The sequence below is a fragment of the Amblyomma mixtum genome, chromosome 5, assembly GCF_055824585.1.
Source record: "Amblyomma mixtum isolate Tamu chromosome 5, ASM5582458v1, whole genome shotgun sequence".
Classification (NCBI taxonomy): domain Eukaryota; kingdom Metazoa; phylum Arthropoda; class Arachnida; order Ixodida; family Ixodidae; genus Amblyomma; species Amblyomma mixtum.
In genome coordinates this window covers 155,213,821-155,230,183 of record NC_143016.1, presented here as the reverse complement: position 1 = coordinate 155,230,183, position 16,363 = coordinate 155,213,821, and the positions used below count along the sequence as shown (strand labels likewise).

The following is a 16,363-nucleotide window of genomic DNA, read 5'->3' as shown; positions in this document are numbered from 1 at the left end:
CTTCACAGATCGGTGTTGGTTATAAGGAGGAGTAATTCCCAAATCTTGCTTCTGCCAGCGTGTTTTGTTTTCTTTTTCGAACTCGGGGAATGAAACTGACAAAGTGACTTGCTTGAATAGGAAGTGAGTTGGGTAAATGTTTTCTACCATGAAGCTTTACTGTTTTGCGCCTGCACCACTTGCAACGGGCCAATCGTGTGGCTCCATTCATGTGTGAACGCTCAGTGAATCCTAATGTGTAAATGTAGAAGTGTGCTGCTTCACTTTAGGGGGACACTGAGGACAAACTGCAATTGGCCTGCATCGGTAGATTACTGCACTCTAGTGATGAAGGGGGTCACTCTCATTGAAAACTGAGCTTTTATGTGTTACAAAAGACAAAACTTGTCGGGTATCACCATTACCAGCTGCTTTTACAAGCAAACTGCAGTGATGGGAAGGCAGTGTTTTTAATGGGGATCTCTGAGGCTAGGGTGCATCACCATTCAATTCAAAAGCCAAGGAATCGATTTTTACTAAGAACTGGCATTAAACGGTGTTGTCCTCAATGTCCGTTAAAGTTTCCTGGTACAGTAAACTCTCAGTTGTACGAACGCTGGTTTATTGAATATTTCAGAATAACGAACTTTTTAAAAATCCCCGGCAGTTTTCTTATAGATTCTATGCACAAATGTTTCACTTAAACGAATTTCGGAATAGTGAATATTTCAGTTTAACGAACTCGCTCAGAGGACCCAGGCTTATTTTTCCGATCAGTTCAACGAAGTTTTGAGCCCTACACTGCAGGCGCAACCGATGCCCGCCCTCATCAAACCGCCGCTTCTGCGGCAGTGTAACGTCGCTCATGCTACAGCGCCCATGGGGCAAAGCGGCGGTGCGGAAGAAAAACGGCAGGGAGGCATGGCCTCCGAGATCAATAATGAAACGTGCAAGTGATCTCAGAGGCCATGAACAAAATAACATCGCTGGCGTTTACAGCGCCGCCGGAGCAACGCGGCAATGTGTCACACCACAAACCACGTGGTGTGCCTGTTCTTTTCCGATCGGCTAGTCGTGAACGTCGCTTTTTTCTTTCCGGTCTCGTCGCTTCCGCGTGTCCACACAAACGACCCACGTGGTGTGTGTTTTTCATCGGCTCCGTTCAGCCTAAACATTGACTCTTTCGACAGTTTTGTTACTTCCTGTGCTTTAAATGTACAAGTGCAGAAGAAAATTAGTGAATTTTTTAAGTGAGAAAGGCAGCGTTTTAACTGCTACGCACCTTGTATAAGGTGATATGTATAAATTTCACACTTTTGACACTATGGATGCCATGTCTTATGCTCCTTGAATTGAACTTCAAACTTTTGACTCTGTATGCCATGTCTTATGTTAGTCGAGTGAATATTCAGTTTAGTGAACTTTCAGTTAAGTGAACTATTTCCTTCGGTCCCTTGAAGTTCACTCAAGTGAGAGTTCACTGTATAGCTCCCTGCTCATGAACCTTTCTGTTCAGGTGGATGATGTGGATATGGACGAACTGCAGTGCATCATCGCCAACCTCATCTATGAGGTGAGCGTGAAAGCTTCTCTTCCGTGTCACGCTCGCATTCTTTTCGCCGCAAAGAATTCTTTTCAATTCTAAGCATAGAACGTAGGCATTCGTATCGTGGCCACCACCTGCCACATGCTGAATGTAGACAGCCATTATTTTATGCCTAATGCACACCCAGTGGTTTGTTTTGTCTTGAAGCCAAGTGCTACGTGGAGAGAATTTTGTGCCCCAATGTGCCATCATTACACCCAGCAACAGCTTTTCACGGCAGTGTGAGGAAAGGCAAAGGGCTGCAGCCTCTGTTGCTGTGTCACTCCAGCAATAGTTCGGCCACAGGACGGCTGCCTCACACGCTACAAGCTGCACGGTTTTTTTCGCTCCCTCACTGGAGCAGCTGGCACCATCTGTAGAAGCTCCTTGGAAATGGACACACCGAAACAAATCGTTGTTGCAAAAGGAGTTGGTTTTTCCGTGATAATGTGACATTGAAGATGCACAGGGTTAGAAATGCATCCTATGTTTTAAGCGGAAACTAGTGATTGCAGCAGGGGACTATAGTGTGTACATACTCATTGGTGCATCGCTGCCTTCAAATAAGGATCTTTTGCATTGCTGTCTCTGTCGCATCTGTTTGCTTAGGACAGAACAAAGCCCTCGCTCTTGGATGCATTAGCCGATTAATTCACATGAGTTCTATTATTTTTGGAGTGTTCTAAGGCCACTGCATTTTGGTCTTCTCCGAGATAGCCTCTTGCGACCAGTCCAGTAAGTGCTTCAGCTACAGAAGACAGAGGCCAACTTAACTGGGCAACTGCTGCTGTGACCAGGTGTGAATTTCATCGCTCATGCATTGCAAGTGGCTGGCTTGTGCCTGCCGTTGCGTAGCCTCATGAAGATACAGGCACAGGCTGTTATGCATGTTTCATTATAGGATAGTTTATGTATAGTAATAAGCATAGCAGCTACAGGCAGTGTTTACTATCCTTTACCTCTGTGCAGGGCAAGATCAAGGGCTACATTTCGCTCCAGCACCAGAAGCTCGTTGTGAGCAAGCAGAGTGCCTTCCCCCGACTGTCCAGCCTGACTTGAAACACCTTTGCCACCTTTGTTGCGCCACGCTGTATAAATGGAGACACAATGAAACAAGTTCCACCACATGTCTTGGAGCACTTGCTTGAACTGTCTGCCTGGACTTCACTCTGAGCAGAAAGTAGTAAAAAGGGACTAAGCTGTCCTCCAGTGCACTCCGTTTTTATAAAAGGGAGTAAGAGAGTCACCTCATGTCCCAACGCCCCCTCTAAACTTCACCCTAGTGGCACACTCGTCGAATAAATAGAAAAGAATCGTGGAGCATTCAGACCTTTCTGTCGTGCATGTAGCATACGAGAGTGTAGCTTCCAAAGCTCTGCACCCTGTGAGTTTTCCCTATTAGACACTGTGACCACCAGTTGGTTGCTGGCGTTTATGCTTATGCACTGAAAGCCGCTAACACGAAGCTTACTGCACTCGGCACAAGGGCTAGGTGTCGCCTTTCATGGCATGCATTTTTGACGCCCTCATCTGGCAAAAAGTTTTCTCGGCATTTCATACAGCCTGTATTTGTTATTTAGTTTTATCGTTCTTGCTTTGACATAGAGGCTAGGACACGCTCATCTCTGTCCATTCCTCCAAGAAGCAGTGGTTTCTCACTGCGGGGTCGAGTTTACAGCACCTCCTTGTTCGCTGTAACCGAGGTGCGCAACCGCAGTTGTTCATAGTATATCAGACATGCAATGCTGTTGCCCTAATGGATATTTTGTTGGCAGCACCGCCTTCGTTCATTATAAGCGAATGTTCATTTTAATTGCGGTCGTTATAAATAGGCTCGGCTGTACAAGACACCCTCACTGACCCATTTAGCCTAACACGTGGTGTTGTAAACATTACGTTTCATAGAACGACAGTTTTTCGTGCATCGACCACGAAGACCAATTCCCCGCTTTTGCGGAAACATTTGGACTTATTTACGACCATCTGCACCCTTCGAGGAGGGTGCTCCCCGTCCCCCTGCGTGTCGCTCAACACCAGAGCCCTCGAGTGGGGAGGTGTCTGGCAGCTGAGACCGGGGCGGGGGGGGGGGGGGGGGGGGGTCGGTCGGGGTCGGGGGTCGGGGGGGAGCGACAAGACAACCACGAAAGCTTCAGTCGCAAAACGAACCTTATACTCATCGAACCTTTTTGTAAGCTCTCTTTTAAGCCAGTATTAAATTCAGGTATTCTTTGTTCACCGGTTGCTTGTTCTTCGCCAAACGTCAGCGTATTAACAACAAAAAATATACTTGGAGCCAAAACGTGGGACGGGAAATGAAGAGATGAAATTCTGAACAACGAACCCTGGATATTCGCTTTATTGTGGCCTTTCATCGCAACGGAGAAGTAGTAGTCTACCCAACGCTGCTGCATGAAGTTGTCTCATCCTCTGGTTATCTGAAGTACTTCCGGTGATCCACAACGATATTGGTTCAACGATGGAGCGCCTCTGCAAAAAACGAAAGGTATTGCGCACTCAAGTAACGAAACTTACAAATGAATGCCTCAAGTGCCTAGAACAGCTAACGCAGAGCGATGCTAGTATCTTGCACGCTCGACTAACGTCTCTCCATGCTGAGCTCAACGCTGCAAACAGTCAATTCCAGGAGTCACTGGATGATGAGCAGGCCGAGACGAAGTACGAGCAGATTTTTGAATACAATGATCGCATCGTAACCGTCTCGGCAAAGCAGCAACAGTGTATTTCCACTGGAAATCCACTGACTGGAACTCCACCAACGACTCGGCGCGAGAATAACGGCGCCCAGACAATGACAACCTCGAATATCAGGGTCAAGCTGCCAAAGCTGGAGCTCACGAGGTTCAGCGGATGGCGACACGACTGGCAGCCCTTCTGGGAAGTATTCGAATAAGTCGTTGACAAAAACGAAGAACTGTCATCTGTCGACGAGTTCCACTACCTGAAGGCTTTGGTCACAGGTGACGCCGCCGCTGCACTCGCTGGACTTCCACCCACTGCACGATGCTACAGCGACGTTGTAGAGCTCCTGAAGAAGCGCTTTGGCAACGAACAGCTCCTCTCCTGATCCAAGAGCACATGAAGAAGCTAACTGATGTACGACCAGTTTGCTCTTCGGAAGACGTACGCGGGCTTCGCCGCCTGTACGATACGCTGGCTGCGCGCATCAAGGGCTTGGAGACACTGGACCAAAAGCAGGATTCATACAGCTCACTTCTGATGCCAGTTGTGCAACGAGCATTACCAACGGACATCCTTCTCGACTACAGCCGTCAGTGCGCCATCGAAACAACTACCTCCTTGGACGAAAGCAAGGATTCAACGACCAACGACGCTTCGGAAAGTTCGAACGAAACTGAAAAAGGTACTGTGACGTCTTTTTCATGCTTTCTTTCCTTTCTGAAAATCGAAGTGGAAAGTCGAGAAAATCTGGCTGCATTAAGGAGCATGGATATGACGAAAAGCTGTAAAGCCAGCCGAAAACATCAAACAAAGCCATCGTCCAAAAAATCGAATAAACCCTTTTCAACCACTGCAACCTTGCACCAAAATGTAACAAAGGAAACTTGTTTCTTTTGTAAGGCTGACCAGCATCAGACGCACGAATGTGATGCACAAAAAAGCATAGAGGAAAAGAAGCAACTTCTACAAGTGGCAGGAAGATGCTTTAAATGTACACAAAAAGTGCATCGCTCGAAACATAATGTGTACATAAAATGCATGAAGTGCGGGAAGAGACACGCTACCGCAACATGTGACCCATCGTACTCGGTAACTCGCAAAAAGGAAGCAGCTAATGGAGTCACAAACGTACAGGTTAGCCTCAAAACGTCAGCATCAGGATCCGAATCCGCTCCCATGAGGACCATCTTACTTCAAACGGCGACAGTGAACTGTGGTGGCCAAAACACCTGGACACAACTGCGAGTCCTTTTCGACGGTAGAAGCCAACGCTCGTACCTAACATCTAAAGCATCGAGAAGACTAGGATGCAGATTTCTCTTGGAAAAAATGCTAACCGTTGGTGTCTCTGGCGGTCACCAAGAAGAAAAACTGTTTAAGCGAGTAATGGTGAAGGTAAAAACTAAAAAGGGGAAAACTTGTGAACTGGAGGTTCTGGAGACAGACATCATTTGCGATCAGCATATCCCAGCACCACCCGTAACACTGACGGACAGGCTAAGAACGCTCAGCTATGAACCCACCGATTTTAGCCACGACGGAGGGCCTAAAGATATTGCGCTTCTCATAGGGTCTAGTCACATTTGGGAGCTAACAACCGGCCGATCCACAAAGATCGACGGAAAACTGAGAGTAATTGAAACCGCTATTTGTTTTGGATTGGTTTATGGGTTTAACGTCCCAAAGCGACTAAGGCTATGAGAGACGCCGTAGTGGAGGGCTCCGGAAACTTCGACCACCTGGGGTTCTTTAACGTGCACTGACATCGCACAGTACACGGGCCTCTAGAAATCGCTGTTGGTTGGACCATTCAACGACCAGTTCAAGGCATAGACGAAGGGCTTCATTGCATGCAAACGGTCGTCCTGAGAACATCTGTCTCAGAAAGAAGCACAACTGACACATTTACAAAATGGTGGACATTAGAATCCATAGGGATAAATGACAAGGAGCAAAAGAACGGAACAAATGCTGTTGTGGAGTTTTGTTAGGACACGGTACAGCTGAAGGAAGGTCGTTATGAGGTAGCCCTTCCATGGAAGCCTGTTGCGGCTTTGGAGGATAACAAAGAGGTTACTCTTAGACGCCTACACCAGCTGATAAGATGCCTACAGAAATCTCCAGATCTGCTGAGTGATTATCATGCGGCCATAAGACAGTACAGCGCAGTGGATATGGTGGAGTCCGTCGAAGCGAACGACAGTGGCGCAAACACTATATCACATGTCACATCAGCCAGCAAACCGCGACGTCCACAAGCTGCGTGTTGTTTTTGACGCCTTGTCTCACAACAGGTCAGCAAAATCTCTGAATGACAACCTGGAAAGTGGTCCAAATTTAACAGCCGACCTTGTGGGCATGTTGCTAAACTTCTGCAGACATAAAATAGCTCTTTTAGCGGATATCGAGCAGGCATTCTTACAGATCTCAGTAAGACCTGAGGATAGAGACGCCCTGCGTTTCTTGTGATATGAAACGATCCCTGAGCTAGGTGGCCCACTTCCACCAATCCTGACGTGGTGCATGAAACGAGTTCCATTCGGGACGACTGCCAGTCCGTTCTTGCTCTCTGCCACTCTCCAAGATCACTTAAAGAGTATAGAGCAACAGTTCCTGACTACTGCAAATCGGCTGCAATGTAGCCTTTACGTCATCGACATACTGATGGGAACCGAAAACGAACAGGCCGCACTGAATCTGTACAATGAGTCAAACGCAATTTTCGGAGCGGCCTCGATGCAGCTGCACAAATGGGCATCGAATAGTGAACAGCTGTATCAGAGATTTCTACAAGACTCGAAGGGAGCCAAGCCGCTGGGTTACCTATCAGGAGTATTGAAGGTGTTAGGACTCATGTGGTAACCAAGTACCGACATGTTAACATTCTGCCCCTGCACCGATAGAATCTCCATGACAAAACCACCCACCAAACGATCCGTCCTACAAACTACCGCACGGATTTATGATCCCCTGGGGTGGCTATCCCCTTTCTTCGTACGAGCGAAGGTACTATTTAAACAGCTTTGGCGCCTGAACATTGAATGGGATGATGCCTTGCTCGAAGGAATTGCAGCAGAGTGGTCAAATTGGGTTGATCAACTGTCTTACCTCCCGGAGGTCAAAGTGCCGTGATACTACAAGGTAAAGGCCGGCAGAGACAAAGCGACCAGTCTGCACATTTTTGCGGATGCGAGCCCAGTTGCCTATGGAGCGGTCGCCTACCTGTTGACAGATGGCGAGGATGGTAGTGTGACAATTCTAATTAGCAAATCTAAGGTCGCTCCAATTAAGGAGCTTACCCTAGCAAGACTGGAGCTAATGGCATGCCTGCTGGCTGCGCGATTGGGCCGCTACATTCTCAACCAGCTAGAAGAAACTCCCCAGAATGTTTATATGTGGACAGACTCAACCATCGCATTACATTGGATTCACGAGAACGCCGATTGCTGGCAGCAGTTTGTACGCAACCGCGTGGTCGATATTCAGAGAATGACTGGAGAATTTACTTGGAGGCATTGCCCAGGAAGGGAGAATCCTGCAGATCTCCTTACCCGCGGTCTACCCGCACAGAAGCTGTCAGGGAACGAGCTTTGGTGGACGGGTCCATGATGGATCTGCATGGAGGAATGCCACTGGCCTCAAAGCGGAATCGCGCCTACATTCACCGAGGCGGAGCTGGAGCAAAGAAGGGAAACAAAGGCACTACCCACTGCCGCAACTACACCGGTTGCAGATGCCTTGACGGAAATACAACATTTCATTTCCTTCTCACGCTTGACAAGAGTGACCGCCTGGGTGCTGTGATTTGTCGCGTGAACAAGACGCCAAAGAAGTGAATCCAGACCACTGACATCGGAGGAGCTGAATAGGGCAGAAAAGCCCCTCATCCCGCTGCACCACACCAGCCGCCTCTCCCTGGAGAGCGTCGCTCAACACCGGAGCCCTCGAGTGGCGAGAGGGGAGGTGTCTGGCGGCTGAGACCAAGGGAGCGATGAGGTAACCACGAAAGCGTCAGTCGCAAAACGAACCTTGTACTCATCGAACCTTCTTGTAAGCTCTCTTTTAGCCAATATTAAATTCAGTTATTCTTTGTCCACCGGTTGCTTATTCTTTAACCCTCTTCATCCTCGGCATGACTGCCCTAGCTAGACAGCTCACCTCGATTCCCACTCTGCATCGTATTTTCTACGCCGATGAAATCACAATCTGGTGCACCAGCGTGTCCCCCAGAGATGTGGAGAGCACTCTGCAGCAAGGTCTTGACCTCATCTCCTTTTAGACTGGACTTCAACCAGCTCCAGAAAAATTCGAACCGCTTCTCCTCATGTACACACAATATCAACGGTCCACCCGGTCACTCATCTCGCTTCACAGCAATGACCAACCGATACCCCGAGTCAATACATGCTGGGTTCTTGGCATTGTTGGGACTTTGGTATCCCACCGCTGCCACCACTGTTGGGCCTGGGCCTCCGAGCCAAGAAACGGTCGAGGCGACGGTGAGTCAAAGGACTTTTATGTACAGTATGTACAAGGGCTTTTACATGGTAGATACAAGGGCCAAGAGCACCACGGGCTAGCACAACTGACACCGGCGGCTATAAAAACAGAGCTGCGCTGAACCCGCGCAGCATACGGGCAGCAGAAGAGCCATCACGCCGGAGCTACGCTCGCCGCCGAGGCCGCCCTTTTTCTTTGTGCTAGCCCATGGTGCTCTTGGCCCTTGTATCTACCACGTAAAAGCCCTTGTACATATTATACATAAAAGTCCCTTGACTCACCGTCGCCTCGACCGTTTCTTGGCTCGGAGGCCCAGGCTCAACAGTGGTTGCAGCGTTGGGATGCCCCAGTCCCAACAGCATGCACCCTCACACGATAAAGAGCACGCTGGCCATTCAGCAAGCCTTCAATACATGCCATCAAGTCACTCAGTTGGTTCGGCGGGTAGTCGGACATCATGCTGGGCTAAGTGAGTCGCATGCCATGCAACTAGCACGTGCCTTAGCCTTGAAACAAAATCCATTATTACATACCTTACCCTACACTTGCGAAGCGACACCTCACCAAACTCTTCTCTGCACTCAACACCCTACATAAACCTGCAATGCATCTCTCAGTTCACTGGTTCAACCAGTGTCTCTGTGACAGAGGCCTTTGCCTGCCTCTCCCTGCTCTCATCAACCTCCATGGGAAGCTCCAGCATGCCCGCTTTTCTGGCATCCATCAGGGTCGCTGGATTCTGCAGGAGGCTGGAATATCTCATGCCAGTCTTCCTTTCCACATACCTGCCCTAGCACTACCTTCTAACCGCTGCATTGCATCCATTCCCTGGTACATGCAGCTAGGACTTCATGACGGTTGTCCCAGGCTCAGGCTACCCACTGCAACCCCCCTTTCTCTACTCTCATGGTGGCATATGCAGACCGCCCAGACACTGGCACTGGCGTGTATGTCATCTCTTCCCTCGTCTCCCATACACATCACATGTGGACCTTATAGCAACCCTCCCAGCTCAACCACACTAAAAATCATGCCCATCATACATGCCATTCAAGCAAATCCCCACCACAAACAACCACAGTATCAACACCGACTCACAGGCCGCAGGCTGCTCTCCGCTCCATCCAAAACCGCACTACCCCTTCAAGACAATCCCTATGAAGCTCTTCCCGTCCTATGCCCAGCCACTGTCACACAGAAATGGATCCTTGGTCATTCAGGGATTGCCGGAAATAAGCTGTGTAATCAGATCGCCCGCAACTTCCATAACCGGACTCCGCTGATCCCCTGGGTCAGCCCACCAACGAGTGATGAGGCATATTTAAAATCACCTTGAAAGAACACTACACGTGGCTAAGAGAAGATTTTACCTGTCTTTCGGCGCCCACCCCAACCTCACTATCCCTCAAACCAGAGTACTACTTCAAAATGTTCAGACGAGTGCCCTCACCACCCCGGCGTATTTTCCTTTACCATATGCGAGCTGACCCCTCACGCCCTGTACGCTAATCTTGAACACTGCCTTCTCCTCTGTCCCACTGCCATACAATCCCCACACTATCTCCACCCTGCACCTGTCTCCTGGCATGCCTGGTCACTGTAGGACCAACTAGCCTTGATATGTCATGCTGCCGACCTGCCGGACGCTTAATTTGTGTCCTTAATAAAGTTCTTTACTATACTACTATTACTACTACTACGGCGGACTCACTGCAACTGTAAATAATTTATTCTCAAAAACTCCAACTTGAATGAGACCAAACATTTTTTCAAATTATTCAACATTTGAATTGACAGGAGTCATTCTAATACACTTGATGCTAAGGTGGCCAAAGCCTTAATCCAACTAAGCGAGCAGTTGAATTAGCAAGGGCCGACTGTAGTTGCATGAACTAAATTCATTCGGACCTCGTTATAATGAAACGGTTTATGATGAAATAATGGATATAACGAAGGAATGGCTGTTCCTCTTGGAAGCTCGGTCAACACGGGCTATAACGAAGTAATCGCCAGGTCCCTTCAACTTCGTTATAACAAGGTTGAACAGTAGTATGCTACTTTGTGGTACATACTTGTTGATTAGGGCATTTTGCACATTGCCTGCTGCAACAAATTAGCCACATTTTTATCTCTCAGCTCTTTTATTGCTACAGTACTGAGTGGTTAACTCTGTCTTTAACACTATACAGATTGCTTAGTACCATAGTGTCCAATCAAACCAGGCTGGAAACTTGAGACACTTTAATGGCAGTCGTTACTCCAATTTCTGAGCTGCTTAGCCTACCTGCTACTGGTTACATGTTGGCTCCCTTCCAGAGCACCTTTGCGTGGAAACCTGGCCGTCCAAGCAGTGCAATTTGTGATGCGTGGGCGAGCCAGCTTGCATTAGGCATTGATAAGGATGAATCTGACACAGCACTACAGCTACCACTGCCCGAGCATCATCAGCCTACTCCTTACACACTGAAAGAGTTCCTGAGGCCTTGTGTGCGGTTAGCATGAAAGTAGTAGTTGTGCCAGTTATTGTGCTTATTAGAGGAAGGCGAATATTCAAAAATTGCAAATATTGAGGCCAATATCCTTCTATTCAATTAACTGAACGAATCAAATAGTATATGTTCAAAATTATTCGAAACGAATTGAATACAGTCTCAATTTTGGAATAGTTTCGAATAGTAGATACGCTGCACAGCATACTGCCGCAATTGATTTGTGCATCCATTTATCCATTAGTGCAATATCGTTCATGATGTTCAAATATGTAGCCTCCAAGACTGTGATGCGGCATGGTATAGCCAGGTTCAGCAAAGCTTCCCTTTATGCCCAGAATCATGTGGCACGGCTTGAACCGTTGTCCCTCTCATCAGCAAAGATTTTACACTATTTTGTTTGCCGTCGTCGTCAGTATAGAAAAAAGTAATTTCCCTATGCGCAAAACATGATGGTTATGGAGTTAATGTACTTGGTTTGTGCTGCAATGTCCTTAGTAGAGATCACTGTCGAAGCTTTCGATAGCTACAGCTTTAACTCCACGAGTTGCAGCGCCATTGTTAGTGCTTCACTGTTTCGGATGAATATTCATTTTGTATGAATATTCACACAAGCAGTGAATAATCATATGGGTACAGTCATGCCTCATTAATATGGACACTTTGGCTCCCAAGCAAAATTGTCCATAAAGCGAATCGTCCGCAATAACATACACGAAGAAAAAATATTAAAAAATAAACGCTATGTTTAGGGTCTGCTCCTGCGCATAGTAATAGTCAGTGAAGTTCAAATTAGACACAGTTCTGGGAGCTGCAAGCCCATTATCCTGTTCGTCATTATCCTTGAAGTTATGTGGTGCAGCTTGTGTGCCGATAGTGATCTGTGTATGACATGTTTGATGGTGTCTAGTGGCTCGATGACATAACTCCTACAACTGGTCACATTCCATGACACCACGACTCAGTTGGCTGAGAGCTTTGTGCACAGCACAAGTCACTGCAGAAAATATTTCCTTTTCGGCCATTCATGCAGTAAGGCAAATGGTAAGGTGCGTCAACTCCTCAACTTCGCTCTGTAAAGCATGAAACCGGAAGAGAGAAGTGCCATCAGGCAGCTATTTTCGCTTTTCTAAAGCATTAAGCCGATGTCGTGCAATCAAAACGCAGAAAATGAAATATCTGGTTGGAGCAGTAGAGATTTTGTCGTTATCACTGTCTATATTAATGCGACAAAAACACACAGGCCCCAATGTGCTCTGTGCGTTTTCCCCTTGTCCATTGTCCAGACAGTGAGTTTCCATAATAATGCAGCGTAAATACATTGAAAAAGTTTCGTCCCCAGAAAAATTGTCAATTTGAGTCGTCCATATCTACGGGGGTTGTATTAACGAGGCACAACTGTACTTTTTCATATCAGATTTCATTCGCTTTTTGACTTGTATTCAATTTGGTTTTTAGCTACACTATTTGTATTCTATTTGGTACCAGAGCTAGACTATGCTCATATTCGATCTTGAAAAAATACCATTCGCATACCCCTGCTTAAACTGGTTTTCAATCAAAACACCCAGCCCCTTACCAAGTTTGATTGTTCCCCAGACACCTTTCTTCTTTTACAATTATTTTTGGAGCTGCTTCCATTTCATGAAGGATGACATGCTATTCTTGTGCGAGTTGTCTTGAACCGTGGGCTACAGCCAGCACTCTGCTGTACCATGGGGTGTGGCTGACTGGTGGCAATGAATACATCTGTGGCACCATGAGAATAAAATGCTAGAGAGCACTTCAAGAACTCTGATTGAGCAGAAACGGAAGCATGCAGACTAACTACAATTTGTTTTCAAGAGTCGGCAGTTGGCGTCAAAACTTGGACATGGTGGCTCAGTGGTTATGGTGCTCGGCTGCTGACCCGAAAGACACAGGTTGAATCCTGGCCGTGGCGGCCGCATTTCGAAGGAAGTGAAATGCTAGAGGCCCATGTACTGTGCAATGGCAATGCGCGTTAAAGAACCTCAAGTGGTCAGAATTATCCGCAGCCCTCCACTACGGCGTCCCTCATAGCCTGAGTAGCTTTGGGACGTTAAACCCCATAAACCAAACCAAACTCTGAGGGTCTTCGTTCACCACAACCATGCCATTGCTGCAGGTAGATGCAGCAGTGTGAGCTGTATACAAGTGCTGTTGCTCATGCACTGCTCACAAGAACAGAAACGTCCTAACAATCACAAAATGGACAAGGCCAGAAAACAGGTGCCCGTCTTGCACAGCATGCATTTGCAACCTCGCCAATGGTTCAGGGCAGCTAGGGTGACATCCTAAGCGGCACACAGCTTCTTAGTGCACATTACCATCTTCGTGATATTCACCATTAATGGCAGAGGACAGGATTCTCATCCTGCCTGTCAGTCACTTTCTTGCAACATATAACATGCTGCAACGCTTGTACACAAAGCACAGAACAACACTGAAACATGCTCTTCAAGTGCAATAAAACACAAAACCCCCAGGGAGCTTAACATGATGGCCTTTCATGCTGGTGGATAAACATGAGATATAACATATTTTGTCTGAAAAATAGAAATTGCAGTCTCTATACTCTAACTGGTAAATGTTCGCGAACATATGTTAGGTCTTCACAGGCTTGCATGCTCTCCCTCCTGTACCTGTCTCCAAAGCTTATGCCCGAGACAGAGGAAAGGAAAAGAAAATGCTGTATATGGCATATTATCAGATTCCAGCTTTATTTGTACACAACGCATGTTTCTACCACCAACTCTGTAACAGTTCCAGTGGTGCATAGTTCAGTTTTGCAACCGCAGCATTTACGTGCAGGCAGCCTTACAATGAAAGCACAGCTACGCACACTGCAAAAAAAAATGACCTTTCCACGCAGGAGTAAAAACAATCTTACATTTTACATGCTGTTCCAGAACATATATCAGTCCATATATATGGAATAAAAAGTGCACTAAAGAAAGCACAGCTCCTTTCCCATTCAACATAATGTGCAGCCGAAGCAGATGATCACCTGACACTGACAAGGCACTCCATTTAAATAATGGGAAGATAAAAACAGGAAACCTCCTTCCAGGAAAGAAGCACAGGCATGAACTGCCTTTTTCTGAGCAGAAAAAGTAAAACATGAATGGGAATTATCTTGACAAACAGCTGTCTGCTAGTGAAGCAGAATAACTTGTTTCTGTCTCACCTAATGCTATCTCTGAACATTTGATAACGTTTTCAACAGAATGCAGATGGAAGCTTACTTTACATATATACTTTGCATGTGAAGTGCACTGAGCAGTAGTGACGCCTCCATTAAGACTAGAATGCAGAAAAAGCTTCCAAGCTGTGATCCACACATCACAAGCCACTGTACACCGTGGTCTGAAGGAAGGCATGTGACAGCTTTTACTTTGGGTGCACATCATCAAAGAACTATCGACAGTCCGTGCAGTGAACATTGCAGCTGAATTTAAAGCAGGAACTTTGGTTCCACAGCTAAAAGATAAACTTGTGAAGGGCTGGGGGCCACGGAAAGGTCAGCTATTTTCAGAAGAAAGCACTGGAAGCGAATTCACTGAGAAACTAAAGCTAATGCAGCACATTGCTTACAGTATACCTGCACTCCCTCAAAGCCCCATCCTTTGTGATTGCCTTTTTAGCACTCGTCAAGATCTCCAGTCCATTCTTACCAGCACAGTCGGCGATCGAAAAATTCGGATCCCCGATTTTTCAGACCAGCCTGATTATTCAGACTTTTTCGTGGCACTGCGACATGGCCGCCAGGGTATAACAACACCTGAAATTTTGGTTGACGCATCGTAACTCACTGCTTGATTTTTAGGACCTCGTTCACACTCGCCGTCAATGCGCAGGTTGCCGTATACTTTGACCTCGTATTTCAAACTGCAAGAGAGACTGAAAACTTTAACAAACAAAATGAAATTCAAGCTGAAAGAGAGCCTCTTAAATGGCGGTGCTGATATTCTCCACGGGTCCGCACATCACGACTGCGTGGTTTCAAATTCGTGCCATTCTTGCATATCGTCCACCGGACAAACATTAACAGTAGTCGCAGTTCGCGGAACTCATCTGTACTGAGTCTTTCAACCCAAACACCGGGAAGAGGTAACAGCGAAGTGCGTAGTAGGCGTAGGGCTTCACAGAGACGGCGAGCGGAAGAAAATGGTGGTGCTTTTCAAAGCAAGGCAAGCGTAACTGCGACAAAATGCATTGCGGCCCCAACTTCTAGATCGTAAAACCTTCACAACTGGTGTTTTTATGACAAGCAAGACACCTATGGGACAACACCGCCCATCATCCATGCATAAAACTGCACCGTACAGGAAGGGAGGAAGTGGGAGTGAAAGAAGAAAGAGAAAGAGGGGCCGTAATAAAGAAACTGAAAATTGCATTTGACGAAAGGAAATTACAGTAACTGTCTCACACATCTCGGTGGACACCCGTCAAAACCGTGACACCTCTGCTGACAACGATGAGGCATTAAAGGCTTTCTCCTTAAAACTTGCAGCGAGATATAGTCACCAGGAGTTCATGAAAATTTGATATTCTAGACTGCCCGAATTTTGGGACATTTTCGCAGTCCCTAGAGAGTCCAAAAATCCAGTCGTTGACTGTACTTGCATTGTGCTCTTAACCAACTATGTTAACAGCAATGCACAACGGTGGCCCGAGGTCCACTCGCATATTTTCACCACAGATCACTTCACAATTTCCAAAGTTCTGCAGCATCAACAGTTTTCAATAACTGCTTCACTTCCCTTTTGACAAATAAGAAAATTCCTGCACACTTTTTGTAACCAACATGTTGCACGTTGTGTTATAAATTATCACATGTTACACTATTTACAAGCTTTCCACAGTAGGCAAATGCATCAACATTCCGCATGACAACACTTGCCACGAAACGTGCCAAAGCTCTTCTGCTCTTGGAGCACTCCTTGCAGCATCCCAGTGTTGCCCGGGCTACCAAGTCCACCATAACATGACTACGGGTTCTCTGGACACTGTACACAGGAAAAGGCACAGCTGAAGCTTCTCCGCTCATTCCCACATACTGAGCTGAGGTACCACCTCTTCACTGGCC

At 46.9% G+C, this 16,363-nt stretch overlaps 1 protein-coding gene across 1 annotated transcript in view; it reads left to right on the top strand.

The window, feature by feature from the left end:
* Nucleotides 1–2,691, top strand: part of PCID2 (PCI domain-containing protein 2) — a 39,601-nt gene extending 36,910 nt beyond the window's left edge. Inside the window, exons 14-15 of the mRNA XM_089546224.1 lie at nucleotides 1,496–1,552; nucleotides 2,534–2,691. Coding sequence (XP_089402350.1) covers nucleotides 1,496–1,552; nucleotides 2,534–2,623 — 147 coding nt within the window. The 3' untranslated portion in view covers nucleotides 2,624–2,691. The remainder of the gene's footprint in view (nucleotides 1–1,495; nucleotides 1,553–2,533) is intronic.
* Nucleotides 2,692–16,363: the final 13,672 nt, after the last annotated feature.